The 24,407-nt window shown below is 41.7% G+C and overlaps 1 protein-coding gene across 3 annotated transcripts in view; it reads right to left on the bottom strand.

Moving 5' to 3' along the window:
- Positions 1 to 24,407, bottom strand: part of cadm4 (cell adhesion molecule 4) — a 276,527-nt gene that overhangs the window by 139,971 nt on the left and 112,149 nt on the right. The window contains exons 1-2 of one of the 3 annotated variants that reach the window (XM_066683338.1): positions 1,195 to 1,334; positions 842 to 924 (exon numbers count right to left, since the gene is read on the bottom strand). The exons of 1 other annotated variant lie outside the window; for it this stretch is intronic. In XM_066683338.1, the coding sequence (XP_066539435.1) occupies positions 842 to 902 (61 nt within the window). In that variant the 5' untranslated portion in view covers positions 903 to 924; positions 1,195 to 1,334. Of the gene's footprint in view, positions 1 to 703; positions 783 to 841; positions 925 to 1,194; positions 1,335 to 24,407 lie in introns of those variants that run through there. One more of the 3 variants, XM_066683340.1, reaches the window with a different exon arrangement.

Genomic DNA, 24,407 nt, shown 5'->3' on the forward strand with positions numbered 1-24,407 from the left:
TCCCTTTGCTGTCCTTCCATCCCCCAGGACGCAATTACAGTTTCCCCCCGGATACAGGCTAATTACTGTAGCTTTTAAAAAAAAATCTACCATGAATGAATAAATAAGTATATGAGAATGTGGAGGGAGTAGGGTTTAATGAATGCTAATCCACAGCTACTCCGGCATGAGGACAGAGCAGGCTTGCTCTCATCTCTCTCACACACACACATATGTGTATTCCTTCCTTGGTAGGGAAATTGCTAAATTTACACCTTACTGAACTCAAACGTTTACCATAGGAACCTGAAAATAATCGAATACCTATTTTACTGTCAAATAAACGTTAAAGTCTTTATGGATTTTTTTTTTTTACCTCAGGCATCGCTTAGGTATTTTACACATTGAAATAAATGCTAACTATCTTTGAGATGGATTGCTGTCTTCTGTTGTTAAATGCTATTCTGCTACATCTAACTCATCCCTAACATTTACCTCAGGAACCTACTCAGCTCTCTTGGCTCTTTTAATTTCCCAATAAACACTTCAGCTCTTTAAATCTCTCAATAAATGCTAACAATTTTTGTGGGGACATTTTGTCAACATGCAACAACTCATGCCTCAAGTATATAAAGCTTTAGCTTTCATTTTTAATTGAGTAAATCTTTATCAAAACAAAATTAATAAGTAAAATAAGTTTCTGCATATAAATAGCCATTTTTACCTCATGGATTACCCATGGTACTTTCAGTCCCCACACAAATGCAAATACATGGCTGCGCACACATGTAAACAAACCAAGGCATCTCTGAGCTAATGCTAATGCTCAGTGGGAGTCCAGGGTTACTCTAAATTACCACACCTGTGCTGTGTAACCCGTGTGAACCTCCTTCTCTGTGGCCCCTGGGGAGATGATGTCCCATTTAAACAGCTCGGAGAAAGCATCTGCAGGAAAACAAATGCATGCCGAGGTGAGGCGCACTTAATAAAACGCAAGGGTAAGAAAGCACAGCGAGTTAAACAGTGCTAATGTTGAACAAAAAAAACCACACGCTTTCAACATTCGCAACAGGTCTGCGAGCTGTGTGCTTTAGCACTTCTCACAGTCTCGGCTGAGGGACTTGTGGTAATGGGATCAAGAAGCTTGGCTAAACAATTTGTCTTATGTAACCAACAAAGCTTGCTTAATGTGAAGGAAAATAAAATTCATATTACCCAAAATGTTGATGATCCATGATGTGTCTGGTGTCTGGAGATAACTAAATCTAACAAAACTAAAGAAGCTAATGACAGAAGCTACTCCACCAATTGCATCAAACATGCTCCATGTGTGCAGCACCACAGGTGCCTCCATGTTCTTGGTTGTGGATGGCATATCATTCCTCTATTAAGACACTTCCTTAAATAATAGAATTCCCATTCCATGCATTAAAATGGAGTTATTAAGAAAAAACAAAAACAAATCTAAAAGTGTCAAAAGTCTTAATCTCAGTATCTCTGAATAAAGACTTGTTCTTGAAATCTGTGTCTGAAAATAGCAACTTTCTTGTGAGTCTGTTTTATTATTTATTACTTTACTATATGTCAACCAGACTGTTCCAAGGCAGTTTGTTAAAACATTATCTATTTGTAATTTCAGGTGGCGTGTTGATGCAGCCCAGTTATATTTTACATAAACAAATATTGCTAGCATGTGAGCTAGCTAGCTCAGTTTGTTGATTTATTGCAAGTTGCAAACATAAAGAAAAGATAAAGCACATACTTTTTAAAATAATATTCTCAAATATTTCCTTCTCAGCCTGAGGTCAACTACAAACAGTGGTATGCTGCTTTTTAGGTTAATGTAACCGTATGGTCATTGAAATCTGCCCTTTATTGAGCAGTTTGGAATGTGTGCAAGCATTAGCATCAGATTGAGCTATAGTTCATTTGCTGTTGCCAAGCTAACTGTCAAAAACTTGGAGGAGCGATACAGGGTCACACCACCAGAGGAAATAAGTTTATGCAGTCGGACTACAAATTAATCAGCCGCAAGTAACTGTTGTATAAAAGGGCACAGAACACACACTGGTCATCACAGAGCAAAAAGCGCAGAGTAGACATGTCCTCTAAATTTATACCTGAGGGTCAGAACGACTTGAAGCAGTGGAAAAGCCCTTTGAAGCTAATCTAAAACCTCTAAAACATGGGGAACCCACTTTAGCTCAAAAGCAGCAACTGACACTGACACATAAGAGCTATGGCTGGTGGCCATTTTGTCATTCATGTCTTTTCCAGCAGCAGGCCAAAATTCACATTAAGGGTGCAGGCTGATGTGGAATCTAGCTCTTGATGAAAGGTCAAGCTAACAAAATGCAAAGAGCTAAATGACCCCAGTAGGACTGGGCCTAGCCGTGTGTAAACTGAGTTTAATAAAAAGGTAAAATGTGTGTTGTGTGTAAATTGGACCGGGCAGGAACATGTTCGCTGTGGGAACATCCCACATTAAAGCTACTGTTAGGCTAAAGAAGGTATAGAGAGTTTAAAGGCTGACTCCAGCTCCCTTGCAGGTTTGCAGAGTTGCTTAATGAATGTTAGGCTGAGTCCGCCACACAGTGGGGACTTTATCAGAGGGAGACACAAAGTGCTTTATTAATCAGCTTTTAAGAGCATGTATGTGTGTGTGCTCGTCCTAGCTACTATAGCAGGGTGCTGCTGTGTAGCACTCAGCAATGATTGCAAAGGAGGAGGTGGGGGCTGGCGGAAAGCGGAGGCATATGGAGACAGAGTGAAGCATAGGCGTTAGGTCTGAACAGTTAAACAGTGTGGCGAATAAAGCACCTGCATCCTTATTTTAAACAGCAGGGGACCAGGCACACTTGCTACCTCACTTTCTTATCCTGCAATTGACTTTAAGTGTAAATTGCATGAGCACGGATTTGACAAAATTAGCAATGTGTTCTTAAAGCAAGAATTAACAAAATTAGCACGTCTAAAATTGGCGTGTCACCTTAGTAACGTCACAACCACCACAAGCAGACTCGTGATTTGACAGAGATGGAGGAACTGAGAAAAATAATGGCGGATCACACACAGCTGTGGTCGTCCTGATCATTGAAGGACAGGGTAAAATGGGGCAAACAAAGTATGCAGAACAACAAGTGAACTACAGTCTGTAATTGTAGCACTACAAAGTGCTCCTCTATGGTCAGTGGAGCTGAGAGAATTGTCATAATATTCTGATATATATTTAAAATATAAGATATGAAAACAAAAAATATCAAAATGTGCTTCAGTTGACATTGATCAAATTTGTACCCATCCATGGTAGTGACCACACATGCTACTGATAAAGGGCACTGAAAACACACATAAACACGCACATGCTCACTCCTGGAGCAGCAAGCCAGAGGAAAATGAGAAAGAATCCTCCAGACAGGGTGTGTATGTGTGTGTGTGTGTGAGAGTGTGGAGGTTGAGATGCCTTGTCGTTTTTATGTCACGGCACCAGGACATCATTAGAGGCTCGGGCCTTGACAGGTACATGCCACTCGCCACTGTAGAATAACCATTAGTGTCATAGGCATACTCTCTATCTCACTCTCTTCTTCTCTGTCTATTTCATACTCTATCTATATCTGAACGTCTCATTCAGCCCCAGCCTCCGTCTCTCAGGTGGAAAGATTGAGGACTCCCAATTACCATAATAACCACTTCAATTAGCGTCCTCTCCTTAAATTCTCTAATCAATACCAGCATTAACATTATGTTTAATACATTACCCGACCTTGAACTGACAGAGCCAAGGTATGCACAAGCTCACACTCATAAGTTTGTATTCCTATCTATGCGGAATATTTCCACTTCCAGTATTCCTTCTGTAGCAAAGACATAGGGCACTTCATCTGTACCAAACCAAGGCATACTCCAGGGTAAAATGAGAATGCATGTGCTATTTGTTGCGTCTGAAGCTTAGCATTTTGCCTTCAGCCTCATCAGTTTGAGAGTTGAACACTAAATGTCCAAACATTTGTAGACACAAACATACGTTTCTAAATTATATAATTAGTGAACTGAGCTAATTTAAGGCACACACAGCTTGTAGGATAAAATAAATATACTGTAGTGGTTTGTATATTGAAAAGTTCATGGGTGGGAGGAAACTGAATGAGCGAGACTGTCTAGTTCAAAGACTAGTAAAACTCCCTTCTGATGATGTGTCTTGAAGTTGACAAGCACTGAACTACTCTGCTGATTTGCTATAGCTGCTTAAAGGCAACACCAACAATTCTGGGAAACTGCAGTTCACTGTTTGTATTACCAGAGAACCTCATTTTAACTTCAGTTGTTTAGTTTTGTAGCATTTTTTCTCTGCATTTACTTCTACGCTGTTACCGGTCTCTCAAATTTAGAGTCTTTCCATCAAGAAGTCACTTCCACAAAGTAACATCTGGAACACAGAGTTGAACACAGCGTTAAACGCAGAAGCCAGTTGTGTTTCAGCTAATACGCCAAATATATTCACGTATGTAGCTGAGAAGGACATTAAGCTAAACTCTAAATATAGCGAAGTATCTCCTGGTCTGTTTCCCTCAGACGTCTTCTCCCTCAAATTTGTAGCTGAATGATTAAAAAAAATTGTCTCCTGCGTCCATTTTGTGCTGAACTAAGACAGAAACTTATTTTGTTTGATAACCAAGGTAAGATATACACTAAAACAAGCTGGTGTTTATTAGCGTAAGCTAGCAGTCAGGATTTGTTGACACCACAGGGATTCCCAACGATTGCTTATATTTGCATTATACATCCAGCTAATCCCCGAGGAATTAAAGGTATGTTTTCTATGGAGTGCACTCCATAGAAAACAGTTCCATTCCTCCAAAGCCCAGTGCTGAGGAAATGTCCCAGTTTCTGTTGAGCTTCCAAAAAAGTTCAATTTCTGTGGAGATTATACAAGCTACGTGTGCATAATTGAACATGGACGTACCTTAAAGTAGCTGAATTCACTAATTATATCATTTAGAATCATGTTTGTCTACAGATGTTTGGACAGATAGTGTAAAATTGTAAAACTAGCAAAACTGAAAGGAAAATGTTAAACTACAGACACAACAATATTCATCCATATTCTCATTTTACACTGGAGTATGCCTTGGTTGGCTAGAGACAGTGTGTTTTAGAACTCTGCACACTAGGGCAGGTCAAATCATTCAACAGAATTGTGTTGTCTATTATGAACTGGCTAACAAAGTGAAAGAAAAGAAGAGAGAAGAAAAGCAGAATACATCGATAAGAGCTTCTCCTCTTTTCTGAACACATTCTGAACTCAGGGTGTCTTTCTCTCCCTGTCCACAAGTCCATAAATGCACTACCCAGAGGAATGAAAAATGAAAATAGAGATCTCCTTAATATCTCATTATAAATGAGATCAAATGGAAATACAAGGGAGACTTAAGCATAAGTCTCCCGCTGCTCAAATAGGTCTCCTCGAACTTGGACTTCAGTAATCTCACAGGTGTCTCCTCTTGAGCTTTAGTGGAGATCTCACTGAAGTCACAAGCTGTGCTCAGATTTGCATGATGAACTTAAACCTACACTCTTCTTTGTTCTTTTTATATCTCTTTTGTGTCTGCTGTGTTTTTTTTTTGTTTTGTTTTTTTGCCTCATTCTGTGTCTCCTTTTAGAAGTTTTAGGAATTTTAGGAGAATCCCTGTTACGTCTGCTGACCAGAACAGAGCAAACAACGGGCAATACAATGTTCCTTCAGGTAACATTGAGTATTCATTATACAAATAAAATTAAACCAACTTTATTAAATTAGATTGTGAAAAAATACATTATATTATGACAGCATCGTATTAATAATTCTTTTTGTTGCAATCTCACCACCCCTTTACAGTTATATTCCTCTGCTCTAGGGACTACTATGAGCTGCTGTATGATGTGATTAAACATGTTTATAACAAATGTAGTTGTGGTCACATTTTTCATCTTGACCAAAGTGACCCTTTAAGCTTTTTGCATTTTCAAATAAAAGAAAAACATTTTTCTACTTACATTCACAAATCAATACCAACATTAACATTGTGCTTAATGCATTACCTGACCTTGAATTGCCACACACACATATTTTTTGGAGTATTTCCATGCCCTTGTATGTGACATACACTATGCTTATCCTACATTGCTTCTAAAATGCAGGGTATTATTATTATTAGTGAGAATTAGTGAAGTCAGGTGCCAGTGTTGGATGATTGCTTCTGAACCACACCCAACACTCTTACTTCAAAAGGTACTAGCTCCATCATTCCAGAGAACGCTGGAGGGCTGTATACAGCTCTTGCTCGTGCTTGGCATCAGGCATGGTGTTCTTTGGCTCATGTGTGGCTGCACTTTTTTGTGTTGTTCTATAGAGGTTATATACGTGGTGCCTGCACAATTGAAAATCTGTAAACAGAGTAGCTAGATTCAGTATTTGTACATTTAGTGTATTCGTGTTCTCTACAGATGTTTTAATATAGTGTATGGTGAATGTGTGGTACACCTAGCCCAACCGTAACCCTTCCTTCAGCAACTCACTAGTTGCTTTTGTGTTTGTTTCCCAGAATAACATCTATCCCAGTGTCCCCACAATGTCAAAAAAGCTTGTCTTTCTACCACAGTTCCCACAAAGTGCTAATTACATACACATCTAAACACATAAACACACTTCACATGTACTCCACAGACCCCTACTCCCCACCTCCATCTTACCTCTCACTCTTAACCCATCCCCACCCCCTGTATTGCATCTCCATGGAGACAAGCGCCTGGCAACAGCTGGAGTAGATGAGCCGTTGTCGTGGCGATGGGATGCGAGGTGGTGATGTCACGGCCAGGTTACCTCACAATGGGGGGCTATTACAGCCCCTCTTACGGGACATGTTGGGCAAATGACACTGATCCATCCATCGCATGCGTGTATACACACCCACACACGTACACACACACGCACACACGCACACACACACACAGCTTTACAGCTTCTGGCTGCCATTTGTCTTCATTACAGCACGATGCAATAATGCTTCATTTGTTATGCCTGTCCCTACACCTCCCTTGTTTATTCGTCCAGTCTCTCTCTCTCTCTCTCTGAACCCCCTCCTCCCTCCCTCTCCATCAGTCCATCCAGCCTTCTCCACACCCCTTTCTGCCTCCCCCCTTTTCTTTCCACTCTAATCAAGCTTGAATAATGCTGTCCCGTTTTTTGCCTCCCATTGACTGAAATTCAGGGGCAATTTGTAAACAGTTCCTATTGAAATAGAGACACAAAATGGCATGTAATCTAAATTAGGTCAGCTACAGAATTTTAGGGAATGTAGAGAAGTGGTATTCAAATTATTGCAAGAGCAAACCCTGTTTCATCACATTACTTTCTGTAATTAATCACATTTATCTCAATATGAGTTTTCTTTAAATGGTAAAAGACAGTCCGTATTGTTATCTGCATATGACATATCGACAAGGTAACACTAGCCTCCTCAAAGTGTACTCTACATGGCCAATAAAGTAATAATTATTATGATGTCAGCTGAACCCAGATGGACAAAGATGCTAGTGTCAGCTAGGCATCATCACTGAGCTGTGGAGCAGTGGAACTGTGTTCTCATTTGCTGCAAGGTCTTTTTTGTTTTTTTGTTTTTTTCCTTCCATTATTTTTGATGGTAATCATCATACTCATGCACATGCGCGCACACACACACACACACACACACACCATCTCACACAAAGCAGCCTGTTACGTGGCTGCTAGCTAACAAAACACATGGAATCAATACAGCACTGTGAGCTCAGCGTACATTCTGTAATCACTCTCTCCCTCTCTCTCTCTCTCTCTCTCTCTCTTTCTCTGTACAGTCTACACTGTGGCAAGGCTGTGACCTTTATTGTCCAAATAGCTTTGGCGAAAATACACCAAACAATGGCAGCTACTGAAACACACACACACACACACAAACAGAAGCCGCCTATTGCAATGTTCATGATTCCATTAAACAATATAATGAGCATCATCCAATGCATTTGGGATGAGTTGGAGTGGTGTTTGTGATCATTGATCCCTGCTACTTTCAAATCCTCAGAGAAATGTCCCACTTAGAGGAAGAAACTACCTATTGATACATTTTTTTTTTTTGGTTTAAGTTCATGCAACAAAATAGGACTCAAAGTCATTTTTCTGTATGTCACTATGGATTTTAAAATGCAGTTGGTGTTGTCAAATACATATATATATATATATTAAATTGCTGATTCTGACTACATTACACACACACACACACACACACACACACACACACACACACAAAGACACACACAAAACTGAGTGGGATCTACGGCCAAAATTCACACATGGTGACATTTCCATGAGATGAGACAAGGACATAGTGATTGCACAGGCTCTCCTGAATGTCCAATAAAACACCGGAGATTAAGTGTGTGTGTGTGTGTGGTGTTGGTGATGTGGGTGGGGGGGTTTAGAAACCACATATGTGTGTGTGTGTGTGTTCGGCATTATCCTCTGTGAAGCAAATTGCCTCATTTCCAGCCCATTTAAAGTCTAACTTTACCCCATCAGCAGCATACAGCAAAAATTACACTCTCACACTCTCTCACTTTAATTACCACTGCTTCAGCTCTCTCACACACACACACACACACATACACACATACACAGGCACACAGAGCTGTTAAAGGAACTCGAGAGTCAGTGTTCGTATACTGCATATGCACTGTGTGATGCACTGTTCAAGCGGATTAGGCAAGTTCTGGGACTCAAAAAGAATTGCTTTCTTTGACAAGACAAATCATTGCATCCATCTAGTGAAACTTTGCCGACTTTCAATCCAGTCCAAATACAGTAGGACACGTCATATAGCACCCACAGGACACGGTCTGACTGGGTTGACATGCATTTTTACAAAAACTAATGACTGTAGGATCACTGCTAATTATGGAAACATATCAGTACCAAAATTAATATGAAAATATGCATTCAATCATTCATTTTCTGTAACCACTTATCCAGTTCAGGGTCGTGGTGGGTCCAGAGCCTACAAGGAATCACTGGGCGCAAGACGGGAACACAACCTGGAGGGGGCGCCAGTCCTTCACAGGGCAACACACACTCACAAATTCACTCACACCTACGGACACTTTTGAGTCACCAGTCCACCAACCAATGTGTGTGTTTGGAGCCTGGGAGGAAACCGGAGCACCTGGAGGAAACCCATGTGGACACAGGGAGAACACACTAAACTCCTCACAGTCACCCGGAGGAAACCCACGCAGACACAGGGAGAACACACTAAACTCCTCACAGACAGTCACCCGGAGGAAACCCACGCAGACACAGGGAGAACACACCACACTCCTCACAGACAGTCACCCGGAGGAAACTCACGCAGACACAGGGAGAACACACCACACCCCTCACAGACAGTCACCCAGAGTGGAACTTGGATCCTGGAGCCACCTGCTGTGCCTCCTTGCAGCCCTTACCAGGTTTCATTGAAATTGAAATTAAAATGTTCATTGAAGCCATGCGAAGGACTGGCGCCCCCTCCAGTGAGGCTGTGTAGGACCCACCGTGACCCTGAACTGGATTAAGCGGTTACAGAAAATGAATGAATGACTGAATGTTAATTGAAAACAGTGCCTCTCCACTTTACAATATCATTATTGCATCTACTGTGCTTGGTCTGGGTCAAAATGCGTGTGAAAATACATCCACAAAAGGTTCTACAGCCTTCCACCTTAGTCAGCCAATCAGGAAGGGATTCTAAATAAATTAAAATCAATAGCAGTGGAGTTTGGAAGCAAAAGACACAAATTCTAGAGCAAGATAATGACTCTAAGCACACTGCTAAGCATCAAGGCCTATCAAACAAGCTGGGATTTCTCAGAAAAGTGGGATCCTGAGAACTAATTTCTAAGACTGAACGTTGGAAATATTCCATGCAAACAGTAGTCATTTTCAAGCAAGTCTCCAGATGGAACGGAATGCTTTAATGAAGGCAATTACTTCAATAAAAAAAAAAAAAATAAATAAATAAATAAAAAGATGCACAGATTTCATTACTGTCTGTTTAGTGAAACACATTGTTCAGGGCATATATGCATTGCATATGCACTGTATCTGTGTGTGTGTGTGTGTGCAAGTACAGCTGGCTCTGCCTCAGTGCTTTGCTGTAGGGTTGATTTACAGTGTGCCAAAGAGCAGAGCAGATTAAAAGTCCAGTTTGACTTCTATTCTCACTCACTCTCTCCCTTTCTCACTTCATCCTGCATCTCTCTTCTCCTCACTTCTACTCATTTAACTGTCTTCCCTCTTTCCTTCCTCCTGCTCTCTCTGTTAATGTTTCTTTCTCTCCTTCTCTCCATCACTCCATCCTCCCGTTCCTCATTTAAATCCCTTACCCCCCCCCATTACTTTTCTCTCTCTGTTACAAGCTTCTCCCTCTCTCTTCTCATCCCCCGCTCTCCTGCCATCAGCTGCGTGTTCCGCATTGCAAATCGACAGCAAATTAAAGATGGGATTTCTCTCTCTCTCTCTCTCTCTCTCTCTCTCTCTCTCTCTCTCTCTCTCTCTCTCTCTCATTTCTCTGTAATTGTTACAGTAATAGATTCTTCTACCATTTACAAAGCACACAAGCAAACAAATACACATATACTGTGTGTGTGTGTGTGTGTGTGTGTGTGTGTGTGTGTGTGGAACAAGAGCCTATTATAATATTTGTTGTGTCCATGGTTCTCCAGCTGAAAAATGTGTGTATGTAACTGAAGGCATCTCTCATCATTACAAAAACAGAGAGAGGTAAAGATAGAGAGAGAAGGGAGACAGAAAATGAGGATGAGAGAGAGAGCGAGAGAGAGAGAGAGAGAGAGAGAGAAAGAGAGAGAGAGAAGGGAGACAGAAAATGAGGATGAGAGAGAGAGAGAGAGGGGAGACAGAAAAGGAGGACGAGAGAAAGAGAGAGAGAGAGAGAGAGAGAGAGAGAGAGAGAGAGAGAGAGAAGGGAGACAGAAAAGGAGAATGAGAGAGAGAGAGAGAGAGAGAGAGAGAGAGAGAGAGAGAGAAGGGAGACAGAAAAGGAGAATGAGAGAGAGAGAAGGGAGACAGAAAAGGAGGATGAGAGAGAGAGAGAGAGAGAGAGAGGGGGGGGCAGAAAAGGAGGATGAGAGAGAGAGAAGGGAGACAGAAAAGGAGAATGAGAGAGAGAGAGAGAGAGAGAGAGAGAGAAGGGAGACAGAAAAGGAGGAGGAGAGAGAGGGGGGGGCAGAATAGGAGGATGAGAGAGAGAATGGAGACAGAAAAGGAGAATGAGAGAGAGAGAGAAAGAGAGAAGGGAGACAGAAAAGAAGGATGAGAGAGAGAAAGGAAGAGAGGGGGGACAGAAAAGGAGGATGAGAGAGAGAGAGAGAGAGAGAGAGAGGGAGAGAGGGCAGAAAAGGAGGAGAGAGAGAGAGAGAGTGAGAGGAGGGACAGAAAAGGAGGATGAGAGAGAGAAGGGAGACAGAAAAGGAGGAGGAGAGAGAGAGAGAGAGTGAGAGGAGGGACAGAAAAGGAGGATGAGAGAGAGAGAGAAGGGAGACAGAAAAGGAGGAGGAGAGAGAGAGAGGGGGGGGCAGAAAAGGAGGATGAGAGAGAGAAGGGAGACAGAAAAGGAAATGAGAGAGAGAGAGAGAGAGAGAGAAGGGAGACAGAAAAGGAGGATGAGAGAGAGAGAGAGGAAGAGAGGGGGGACAGAAAAGGAGGATGAGAGAGAGAGAGAGAGTGAGAAGGGAGACAAAAAAGGAGGATGAGGGAGAGAGAGAGAGAGAGAGAGAGAGCCAATTCATATTACGGTGTCTGCTGGAATATGTGCAGTTCTATAGGGTTATAAACCCCCACTATAGAAATACACTTTTCATTAACGCTCTCATGACTAAACACCATGAAATCATTACAGTAGCTGCCATTGCAGAAATGGCGGACCAACTATGTATTAATACCCTGATTTCAGTAGAAATGGTGGAAGCGGGCAGCACGGGGACTCTGGAGGTAGAGGTGCTGTCACCCAGCTCCAGGGTGTGAGGGTCCCGTGTGTGATCCTTGCTTTGGGTCACTGTCTGTGAGGAGTTTGGTGTCTTCTCCCTGTGTCAGTGTGGGTTTCCTGTTCACAGATTCTAGTGTGTGAGTGACTAGGCGAAGCCCTGCTTAATACAATGTAACTGTGTATTAATCCTTGTACTTAATACACCAATCATTTTAACTGTTTACCATGTGGTAGTTCTGAAAAAAAAACACATTATGCAACATTAGGAATGTATGCACTAGTTTCTTCTGCAACCGTGAAGTAGTCATTACATCACCAGAGGTGTAAGAGAGAGAGTGTGAGTGTGTGTGTGTGTGTGCCCCAGATTCTCATTCAAATCAGCACTTGTCATTGCTATGACATGTGGTCACATGGTCACCAAGCACACTGGCCTCAGTGTGGGAGAAGCAAACAAACAATGTCCACACAAAAACTAACAAACACACACACACACCACAGTACAATCAACAGAGCTGAATCATGTCTATTCGAACGAGGCCTTCATTTCAAAACATCTATGGGATTTGTAATACCATGTGAACATTAATCTTTTTGCTAGTGAACGTTTTTGTGTTTGGCCTCTTTAGGATAAACACTGAGGCTTATAAGGAAGGGTATGTTCAGACCTGTCAACGTTGGTTCAGTTGAAAGAAATCCTGGTGCGATTTCTCTGTTAGAACATTTTTACACAAATATCTACTTAAATCAAACCAATGTTCTTGTTCACCCTTGATGTGGTTTGTTTGTGCAGGTGTGAAAGAAGTAATCGCACTCGGATGTGGACCATAACAACCATTCCGAGACACTAGAGAGAGGGTGGCCTCGGCCCGGTCCCAAACAAATTCTGGTGCGGATTGTTTCTGATGAGGATGTGATCTGACTTATTGTGCATTGGACACAGCAGAGCGGGTAAACAGAGAACTGGCTAAAGTGTAGCCGCTAATCTGAGAAATAAAAGAGACACCTGAATTGGTCCTTCTTCCTGTGCTTACTCCCTTGCTGAGTCTGACCGATCAGGAAAATAATCTCCAAGATAATGGAATTCTCAACTGATCTGAACCAGAGCAAACGAACTACAGGTGTGAAAACACCCTTAGTGCAGTCTGGTAGAGTAAGTGTGAACGCTCCTATACCCATTTCCCACAAATGTACACTTTCCCTAGGGTTAAAACAAGCAGGTTCAGTGCCTGTTCCTTCAAATGGGAATGATCCACAGGTCAATTGGTGCGAGAGCCAAGAAGTGAGGAGGCAGGAGTAAGCCATTTTCACTTGGTTTCACCTCCGTTTAATCAGTACACTTATTTCTCCACACTTGTGTTTGTTTTACTCTGCTTAACTTTGTCTTCGCACTCACACAAACACGAGTCATGTCTAGGCAGAGCAGGAAAAATAGACTGGGTTTTATTATTTCACAGTGCATGAGTTAGTGGGTGCTCCATATCTCTAAATTAATGTGCAAATGGACTACACAACATTTTTTTATTCATTTTATGCCCATTTTAAATTAAAATATAGACCATTTTTCCCCATTTCACAGCAAACATTACATCTTCTCTGAAAGGCTAGCAGGCCCTGAGGGCTCCCCATTCTACAGAAAAACAACTTTGAACACAAGCACACCAACTGTCACATGCCTCTAAAAGACCTATATCAGTTTTATTGTTAAAAAATAATAGCCTCCTCCCGCTCGCTCTCTCTCTCTTTCTCTCTGAAAGCCACACACTCGTCCCCTCACCAGGTGCCTGTCACAGTCCACCAAACAAACTCTCAGGCTCACCCTCTGTTAGCTGCTAGCGCTTTTATAGTGATGCCAACTCCACAGCTCACACCCACGCCCACACACCGAGTGAGTAACGCCACACTGCGCTCGATTCATTTCTCCTGGGCAGGAGGTCTGAGAGCCTTTAAGACTGCTGGGGTGATGACCAGCAGAACTGGCACAGACTATTAAAATCTCAGGGAACTGTGGGTTAAATATTAATAATAATTAGAAATATTGGAATGATAATAAAGTTCAGTGACCTGATATTATAATGAGCATGTTGTTATTTAGTATGTGTGTATATAAAGCAACAGGCCTTCAGACACGTGAGCTTATAAAAACAAGACAGGTTTGGGATTACTGTAACAAACTATGTGGTGTGGATTACTGCTTTAAAAACCTGACAGCTTAATACATAATATAACTGCTGTGTGTTAATAATGTTGTTTGTGATGTCACAATCATGAACACACCAATGTGACAGTCAGTTTAACCTACAGTAGGTGGGTTCACAGTCACTCCAGGATCCTGGGGTTGAGGGTTCAAATCCTGCTCCGGGTGACTATCTGTGAGGAGTGTGGTGTGTTCTCCCTGTGTCTGCGTGGGTTTCCTCCGGGTGACTGTCTGTGAGGAGTGTGGTGTGTTCTCCCTGTGTCTGTGTGGGTTTCCTCCGGGTGACTGTCTGTGAGGAGTGTGGTGTCTTCTCCCTGTGTCTGCGTAGGTTTCCTCCGGGTGACTGTCTGTGAGGAGTGTGGTGTGTTCTCCCTGTGTCTGTGTGGGTTTCCTCCGGGTGCTCTGGTTTCCTTCTCCGGTCCAGAAAACCACGTTGGTAGGTGGATTGGCTCCTCAAAAATGTCCCTAGGTGTGAGAGGTCTGAGTGAATGTGTGTGTTGCCCTGTGAAGGACTGCCACCCCCTCCACGGTGTGTTCCCGCCTTACAACCAATGATTCCAGATAGGCTCCGGCCCCTCCGCGACCCTGAACTGGATAAGGGTTACAGATAATGAATGAATGAATGTTCCTGCAGACAATCTGTAGCAGATTTTTTTGGGTTAGAAAATGTGTTCAAAGCATTACCTGTTGAACTGCTATCAGGAAGCAGATAAATCACTAAAGCCTTGCAGAAAAATTCAAACCTTCAAAAAGAGGAATTTGGTCCCAGCTACTAATATTACAACCTGGACTGTTTTCTGAAGTATAATGAAGTGGAGCATATCAGAATAGAGCTCATTCACAGTGACATAGATCAGACCTAAAGGCACGGTAACAACAACAAGAACAACAACAACAGTCTGTTTAATTCTAAGGGTTAAAGGGAAGTTGGAAAATAATGCACTATTTTTGGTAAAGCTTAAGCATAAAGCTCAACACGTTCTTTGTGGAATTTAGGGGATACAAATACAAGAGAAATGAACAATATAGGTCTTTTAATCACTAAAGCACAAACAATACACGCACACACACACACACACAAACACACAAGAGTGTAGTAGTCAAACAGGGTGTTATTACCAATAAAACCTCAAACAGACAGAGAGGCAGGAAGAGATTTAAAGCTCAAGAGAGTGACGCAACAAAAACACACAGAGAAAGGAGAGAGTGGGTTTGTTGACAGTATGTGTGAGTGTGTGTGAGTGTGTGTGTGTGTGTAAGTGTGTGTGTGGGGCGGGGGGTCCTCGAGAGGTTATAATGACAGGTTTATTTGTGAAAATGATGGAACACTCCTTGAGAGAGAGACAGAGAGAAGTTGACCAAGAGGAGAGGGACTGAGAAATTACAAGAGAAGAGAGAGTGGAAGGAGATTGAACAAGTGTGTGTGTGTGTGTATGTGTGTGTGTGTGTGTGTGTGTGAGAGAGAGAGAGAGAGAGAGAGAGAGAGAGAGAGAGAGAGAGAGAGAGAATAATAAAAAAGGGTAAGCCACTGAGAAATAGGAAAGACAGAAAGAAATAGAGTAAAGCACAATAAAGAAAGACTAAAAAAGGGACAGACACAAAGACAAGCAGAGGGAAACTGACATTGAGGGAGTGGAGAGAGCAAGAGATTAAAAAAGTAAGAGAATGAGGGGAGAGAGAGAGAGAGAGAGAGAGAGAGAGAGAGAGAGAGAGAGAGAGAGAGAGAGAGAGAGACATTTTGTCCGAGTAGGTGGCAGCCACGGCATTGATTAATTTAAGATCTTTATCAGAAGTGATACAGAAAGACAGTAAGGGCCAGACAGAGATAGAGAGATGGAAGGAAAGATAACTATGGATGGATAGAGAGAGGGAGCAGAGGACATCTGTCTCGCCCCTTTTTCCATTTGCTGAGGGTGAAGGACACATATGACCAGAGCATGACCATTGTAATGAGAACTACTGGAAGATATGCTCTTGTGGTTAAATGCCATCAAATTCTCTCAGCAATGTTCCAACATTTAATACAAAGCATTCCCTGAAGAGTAGAGGCTGTTAGGGACAAACTTCTTATGGATGCCCTTATATCTTTGCAGGACAGTGCCAGCTCAAAGTGGGAGGTACACCCTTACCCTAATGCTGTGTTCCATTAATGATGCAACAATGCATTCCATTAACTAAGTCAGGTGCCAGGGCTGGGAAAGACATCACAACCGAGCTGACCGCATTCCAGCTAAACATTAAGAAATAATAGGTCAGGGGTGTCCAAAGTCTGGAACCCGGGCCAAATGCGGCCCGCTGTAAGGGTTAGGGTTTTAATTGGCCATCGGCATCACTTTTAAGAACACATCATTAGTGGCCCGCTGGCACTTGGTAGTTTTTTCTTCCACCTGACGGTGGCAGCAGTGCGTTAATGTATAGGATGTTGCACCACTGTGTTATACACCACTTTTGATATCCTGCAGCAGTTAATGCACTAAAATATAAACTGTTTAGTAAACTTGTTTTGAAAAAATAAAGTTTTTTTATATTTTGAATACACTGTTATAAATAATTAATTAATAATATATTTGGAAAGAGAGATTCGGCTCCAGCTGAAAAAAGTTTGGACACCCCTGCCCTAGGTTTTCATTCTTAGCTTGTTCCCAGTTAGCATTGTTAGCAACACAAGCTGCTAACAGCGCATTATGAGATATTTTCCACAAACAAACACCATGGAATCGCATCCACTTACAGCAGCTGGATAGATACAATGTGTACAACTGATATATGTACACACAAATAGACAGAAACACTGATCTGCTGTAAGATGCTACTACTTTTACACACTGACTGCAGTCCAAAGCTTTGTCTGTGGCTAAGCTACAGCACAGAAGGCTGTTTCAATGTGAAGGACTCTTCATATACAGCCTAGAAATGCAGCCTACATTCGGGGTGATTTCAAGGAATGATGTATCCCTTGGCCTCCGGTAACTCACAGTTCTTTGCGCATGTATGACCCGAATGAGAAAAACAAAGTTTGTAAAAATTTGTAAAAATTAGAATTAGAATCACTTTACTGCCCACTGTGCTTACACACGGAGGGATTTTGAGCTGATGTAAGAGAATGGACATTCTCCATATTTTTGGCTATTTGCCAATACATTTTCTATGTATCCTTATGAAATCACTGGTACACACTTTGGTCAAAATACCACAAGGATCAAACATCACAGCAGTGTTCTCCCCCTCTCTAAACAGCCCTGTTCAGAGTGACTGGTTTCAGTGTCTCCTTCTTTTAATGAGAATGAGCCACAGATAACTTTAATGCAACAGCCCAGGAGTGAGTAGCAGAACCTCTGGTTTTATCCTGTTTTGCTTGGTTATCTTTTTTCTCCTTTCTCATTTTTACCGTGTTTTATCAGTACACATATTTCTCCATGCGTTTTGTGGTTGTCTTGCTCTACTTAACCTCATGTTTGCATTCTCACATAAATGTGGGTCCAATACTGTGATAGGAGACACTCCATTAAGGCAGGAAAACTCCAACGAGAACAAAATGAAAGTCTTATCATTTACTGCAACATTAAATTTGTCAATTCTTTGCGATCATTCGCAAACGATCTAGTGTTCTCCTCCAAGTGTACTGAGCTGCTTTCAAAAAGGTCGAGGGAGCCCTAGGTAATCGGTGGAGTGGGCGATTACTAATTGGGGAATAAAAATATTCTACTAGGTTTCATAAAACCTGGAACACTACTGGGTCCTTTTACAACCTCATCATGTTGGGGCTGTAATATTATTTGAGGAATATTTGCAGTAAGAAATATTCCTTCTGCGAGACTCCAGGTTTCAATCCCTCTGTGGTGAAACTAAAGAAATATGATTAAATGTCAGACACTGCCGATTCTAATATCCCCGCGCTGGCACCGCCGTCTGTCAGCCTTGAGCAAGCCATGTCTCTGTGTTATGATGAAAATATAATATAAAAACTCCCGCCTTTGATGAAAAAGATGACAACTTGCCATTTCGGGGCATGAGGGTAGGGAAGCGTTTAATGCCACACTGGGGTTCTGGGACAGAAGCTTTGTCGGACCAAAAGGTTTTCCTACAAACCCCCAAAATGGCTCTAAACTAGGGTCTTTTATCTTAAAATTGTTTGGCGTTACATATACACCTGAAAGGTTTCAGATAAATATGATTGCACTTATTTTAAGGTGCATCTATTGCTGAATGCACTACATTATATCGACAACTGCTTCAATGCTATATGTCAGCTAGTGGGGTATAAAACCCTGGGCTGTGGAGCAGTGGAACTGCATTCTCGGGAGTGATAAAGCAATACCTTTTGGATGACTGTGGATTGATCCTGAACTAATCCTCCAATGAACATCCTGAGGCTGAACACTATAAAATCCTCGCATAAAATGTTTTAATGTCTAGTCTAAAGCTTTCCAGCAGAATAGAGGCTGAGGGTCTACTAGTGTGTTTATTAAGTACTTAGTAATAGAGGTGGGTGATATGGCAAAGAAACCAACAAAAAAACTGTAAATATTTGGTTATTTTGTAAACAACCGTTACAAAGATTCTGATTCTGTATAAAAGAAATAAAGTAATAAATAAGTAATAACCTAGAGCTGGGCGATATGAGCGCAAATCAATGTCATGATTAATTTAGCATTTAACCATGATTACGACTAATAAACAATTGTTTTGTTTTTGTATTTTTGACACTCATAGTTCAGTGAACATAGTACTGTAAATATGATCTGGTATTAAATATGGGATATTTTGTTCAGTGTCGTCATAATTTGTGTTTAGGTTGCTTCCATGTGGCAGATAGGGGGCAGAATCACGTGACTACAACTCGGTAGCGTGGTTTTAAAGGGACAGTACATGAACACACTGTGGGGACATAACAGAATAAAAATAATGGATACAGACAAAATTATGTCAAAGTTCTGAATGTTGATTCAGATTATTTTTCGATTCATTGCCCAGCCCTAAGTCTACACAAAACTAAAGTTTAAAACTGAAGATTTTGTGCATGCATATAAACAGCAAATGTAAACAATTATACAACAAACCCTTAACACTTTACAGTAACTAACAAAACAAATAAACAATAGATGCTATGCTAAGTCACTGGCTGTTGAGCTGTTGAGTTTTTTTTTTTGCTTGTTTGTTTTATTATATTGAAATTATAGCGAACAACACGATATGGCACATACTTTTTTTTTTTTACAAATACACTTATATCCAGATACTCTATAACAAGAAAACTAATAACTGCTTTTATGGCCAGATAATCGTATCCCTCTCCATTCATTGTCTAGCCTTAAACCAAAATAAAATAAAATAAATATGAACAAACATTTTAGCTTCTCAGTTCCTGACACGTTTTCATGGAAAACCTGTTCATACCAAACTCTAATTTAAGCAATTTATTTACACCAGAAAAATGCCATTCATGACAGAAACAGACAATATTACATTTGTTTTTCTCTTTATTTTATTTTATTTTAACTAGAAGTAAAATATACTTGATGAATAAATGGGGCATTGCTGTGAATCAGAATTTTTTTTGTATAAATACTTTCCTTTCATATAAAGGTCTGACTGAAGACGAGTTGGACGGGATGACTGGCAATTTTGTAAAATATAGAGCCAAAGGTGAAAGGTCTGTGGGTCACAGAAATGCTTCTAAACGTGCAGAAATTATGATGAAATTACCTTAACAACTTTCAACACATTTATGTTCGAGCTTCAGTAAAGCACTGTTCAGCTGAAAACCACACTGATGGTGTTTAAGTAATAATGATGTACATGTGAAGGAACAGACGGCGAAGTTTGTTCCAACTCCTCTCTCAGTGCTGCCCCCTTCAACACTTGAACTCTCCCGCCCCATTTGCTCCCATTTCAACAGTGTAAACTCATCAAAGTACACACTTCAAGGAAGTATTTAGGGCCAACCTCAAGTATTGGGATGGGGAAAAGACAGCACATATATTTAGGTCCCAAAAGGAGGACATGTCTGAGGAAAAGAGGACGTATTGTCACCCTAGTGTCTATCAGCTTTTAGATGTTGTAGATATTGTCCAAAAACTGGACTGCACAAGTTGAGTGTTCTCCAGCAGTTTTTCGAAAATAAATTCACAAACATGTTCAAGCCTTGAGTGCTCTGTGAATTGAGGAGTCATGCTAGTTCACTCTTGACTTCCAAGGTCCTCCTGGGAGCCGAGAGAGGCTTTTGGTGTTAAAAGTACCTCTCAGTCTTTTAAGAGTGGTCAGTTGGCTTCCATTACCATTCTCATTCTGCTTACTGAGTGCAAGGACAGGTCCAGTTAGGCACTTACTCACCGCTCAAGGGAGTATTGGAAAGTTCGGTAAACAAATCTATGAGGTCCTGGGCAATCCTGAAGGAGGCAGTCGGTCGGGTCTCCGGTGCCACTGATATTGTCCGGGCATCCTTTCCGACAGCTTTATTAGGGAAAGGAAAAGCCAGATTCGAGACCCCTAGCTCACCTGGCCGAGCCAAAAAGCCTGCATTCAGCTCTATAAGCTCAGCCAGGGTGTGTAGGCCACCAGCCAATCTTCATTAAGCCAAACTGGGCCCACTCATACGCTTCCACACCCAGGTTAACTTGTCCCACCTGCTTCTTCCGTGTAATCCCCCTGACCTCATCAACCAAAGCCAAGCTGCCACATCCTCCCCCTGACCTCACAATTCAGCGCTAAGCTGCCATGCTGCCCACTGCAAGCCAAAACAACCATGGTCCAGCCAGTAAGCCCCCCTCTGCCTGACATCTCCCTCAAACATGGCCAGATGAATGGGCCTCCTCTGATAACCCAGGTGCTGATTACGGAAGCAGAGAGACGGCCCTTTCAGCATGCAGCCATACATCAAAGCTAGGAAAGATGCAATCAAAAACCCATTATCCTGTTTTGTGACACTTTGGATGCATCTAAGTGATCAGGAGGATGCATCCAGTGTATGCAAATCTTTCTGAACCAAAGGCTCCTATCCCATTACATCATTAACCCTTAGAAACGCTCATTTCATTTCCAGATCCTTCGGTTGGACCCGAGTGATCTGGAGGATGCCAATTGTGTTTATTACTAAACCAAAGACCCCTTGCCCCCTCTATCTCATTATATCATCGACTCATATCACATTTCCCTGTGCTGTGGATGCACCTGAGTGATCTGGAGGATGCATACTATGCGTCTTGCTGAACCAAAGGCTTCTATTCCATTATATCCTTAACACTCAGAAATGCTTATCTTATTTCTAGATGCTTTGGATGGACCTGAGTGACCAATAGGAAGCATACTGTGTACACTACTGAACTAAAGGCTTAGAGTTCCATTATTCTACTACACTTAAAAGTGGATATCCTATTGTCCAGTGCTTTGGATGGACCACACTGATCTGGACAATACTTAATGTCCACCCTGCTCCATCGAAAGCTGTTCCTTACATACATAACACACACACACACACAAAAAAAAGCACATATCCCATTTCCTGATGCTTTGGATGGGCCCGAGTGATCTGGAGGATGGAAACCATGCAGCTTAACCCAGAGGCTTCAAGCCCCACTATCCCATAAGATGATTAACACAGAAATCGAGTGGGATGCTCTAGAGAGGCTGTTCATGGGCCTAATCACCATGCTCAATGCCAAGCATTGGCTAGAGGTATATAAAGCCCTCCAGCACTGGGCTGTGAAGCAGCATGTTCTCCGGAGTGATGGAGCTCCATGCAATACCTTTGGGATGAGTCAGAGTGGCGTTTGGGATCCAAAGCTACTCATCCAGCATCAGCCTCTGGCCTGGTTAGTGCTCTCAAGGCTGTCAAATGTTCCAACATCTAACAAATCCTTATCTGCTCGGTTTAACATAATGAGACAAAGACACTGAATGCAGACAATATAAAAGTTACGGCGCGATAGATATTTTCTGCTTCAATTTTTTGCCGTCCCACTGTATGCTACTGACTGTATAATTAGCAAATTACTTCTACTAATAACTGTAGACCTGGAAGGATTAAATCAGAAGTCCACAGACAGGGCCAGCCCCCTGATCAGAGGTGGGTTTTAAATTTAGCCGGTGGTGAATGGTGGAGGAAATAGGGGGCTTAGTTTCACATGCAGCAGCGGTCTCTCTCTCTCTCTCCCCTCTCTCACTCTCTCCATTAAAGAGCTTTCAATGAGATGCAGCCTGGTCTTTTTTTTCTTTTTTTTTTCGCCAAGGGGCTCGAACTGTGCTTGTGTAATTTGCATGGAGCCGGATGGAAATGAGGAACTGCAGGTGAAACAGTCTTATCATATTAAACACTCACTTCCAGGCAGTTGGGAGGTGGGGAAAAATAATAAATAAAAAAAATTGCTACAGTAAAAAGCTCTCGTAATGCTATTACTTTTGTCTGTACAAGAAATTACTTCGAACATGGAGGTCAGAATGACTTTTTAAATATTATTGCCTTTGGACAACAACCCAACATATAACAAAACAAAGAGCCTTGTACAGAGGCCAAGTTCTCTCTCCATATGATGTCGCAGCATCTGTGAAAATGGAAAATCGTGTTTGTTAGCTTATACATCGATCAGCCATTACGTTACTGCCACATCCGTGTTTCTATGCTCACTGTCCACTGACTTTATATGTGTATTTTAACTGGTTCTACAATTACAGCTTGTAGTCACTCTGTTGCTCCACCTCTTTTTTCTTCATGCTCAAGGCCCCCATAGGACCACCACAGAGAAGGTATTAGGTTTGTCTGCTGAAACATTCTCACTCCAGCAGTGACCCTGAAGGGTTCAAAACTCCAGCAGCAGGTACCGGATGTACCTGTGCTCATGCCAGCACAACATGCGCTAACACACGGCAGCACTCAGAATAACCCCCCACCCAAATAATACCTGGTCTGTGGTGGTCCTATGGGGATCCGGACCCTTGAAGCACAGGGTGAAACAGGGGTACAAAGGTATGCAGAGCAACAGATGGACTACATTTTGCAGAAATAGAACTACAAAATGCAACTACATGGTCAGTGGAGAAGGGAAAATGGACAAAGAATGTTATGTTATGGCTGATTAATACTTAGAAACAGTTATCCCGTTTTCAGATGCTTTAGCTGGACCTGGGTGATCTAGGGGAAGTTTATTCTGAGCCAAAGGGTTTGAGTCCCTCTATCCCAGTACATCATTAACACTTAGAGACAGTCATGCTGTTTACAGATGCTTTAGTTGGACCTGAGTGATCTAGGGGAAGTGTATTCTGTATACTCCCAAGCCAAAGGGTTTGAGTCCCTCTATCCCAGTACATCATTAACACTTAGAGACAGTCATGCTGTTTACAGATGCTTTAGTTGGACCTGAGTGATCTGGAGGAACCATTTTGTGAATACTAAAGAACCAAAAGGCTTCGAGTGCCACTATTCTATTACATTAAGAAGCGTATATTTCTTATTTTCCAATGTTTTAAATGGACCCAAGTGATCTGGAGGATGCGTAATGTACAGTGGAGAAAGAAAGTGGTTTTATTTCTGCATAAATATGATCTTAAACATAATCAAATTTTCCTCCAAATAAATAAAGAGGACTCTTTGGATTTAAACATATTTTAGCACATTTCTCTGTTAGGAAAAGCTTCAGATGTGTTAGTTTGGTGGGTTTCTTCATGAATTGCTCACATCAGGTCCTTCCTGGGTTGATTTCTATTGGATTAAAGTCAAGACAGTGACTTGGCCATTTGAAAACATCACCTCTATTCTTCTTTAACCATTGCTTGGTAGAATGATCTGTGTTGTTGGCGCTGCATAACACGTGTTCTCTTGAGATTCAGTTCACAGGCAGATGTCCTGACATATTCTTTTATACTAACCTTTGAAGGGTACATCTTATTTCCCAGTGCTTTGGATGGACCTGATTGATCTGGACAATCCATAATTCACATCCTTCTGAAACAAAGGCTGGTAGATCAACTGTCCATTACATTATTAACCTACAAATCACTACTCAAAATGGTTCTGCGGGCAGCACTGCCTTCCAGGCAGAAGGAGCGCCATTGGTTACCTGCCAACAGGCGTGGAAAGACGCGATTGGTTAAAACGGATTGGTTGGAGATTTTCAAATACCTTAAACCAGTGAAGCTCCGCTGAAATGACTTTGGTAGAAATAAATGTGCAATATACTCTATACATA

The sequence above is a fragment of the Hoplias malabaricus genome, chromosome 10 (genome assembly GCF_029633855.1).
Source record: "Hoplias malabaricus isolate fHopMal1 chromosome 10, fHopMal1.hap1, whole genome shotgun sequence".
Taxonomy (NCBI): domain Eukaryota; kingdom Metazoa; phylum Chordata; class Actinopteri; order Characiformes; family Erythrinidae; genus Hoplias; species Hoplias malabaricus.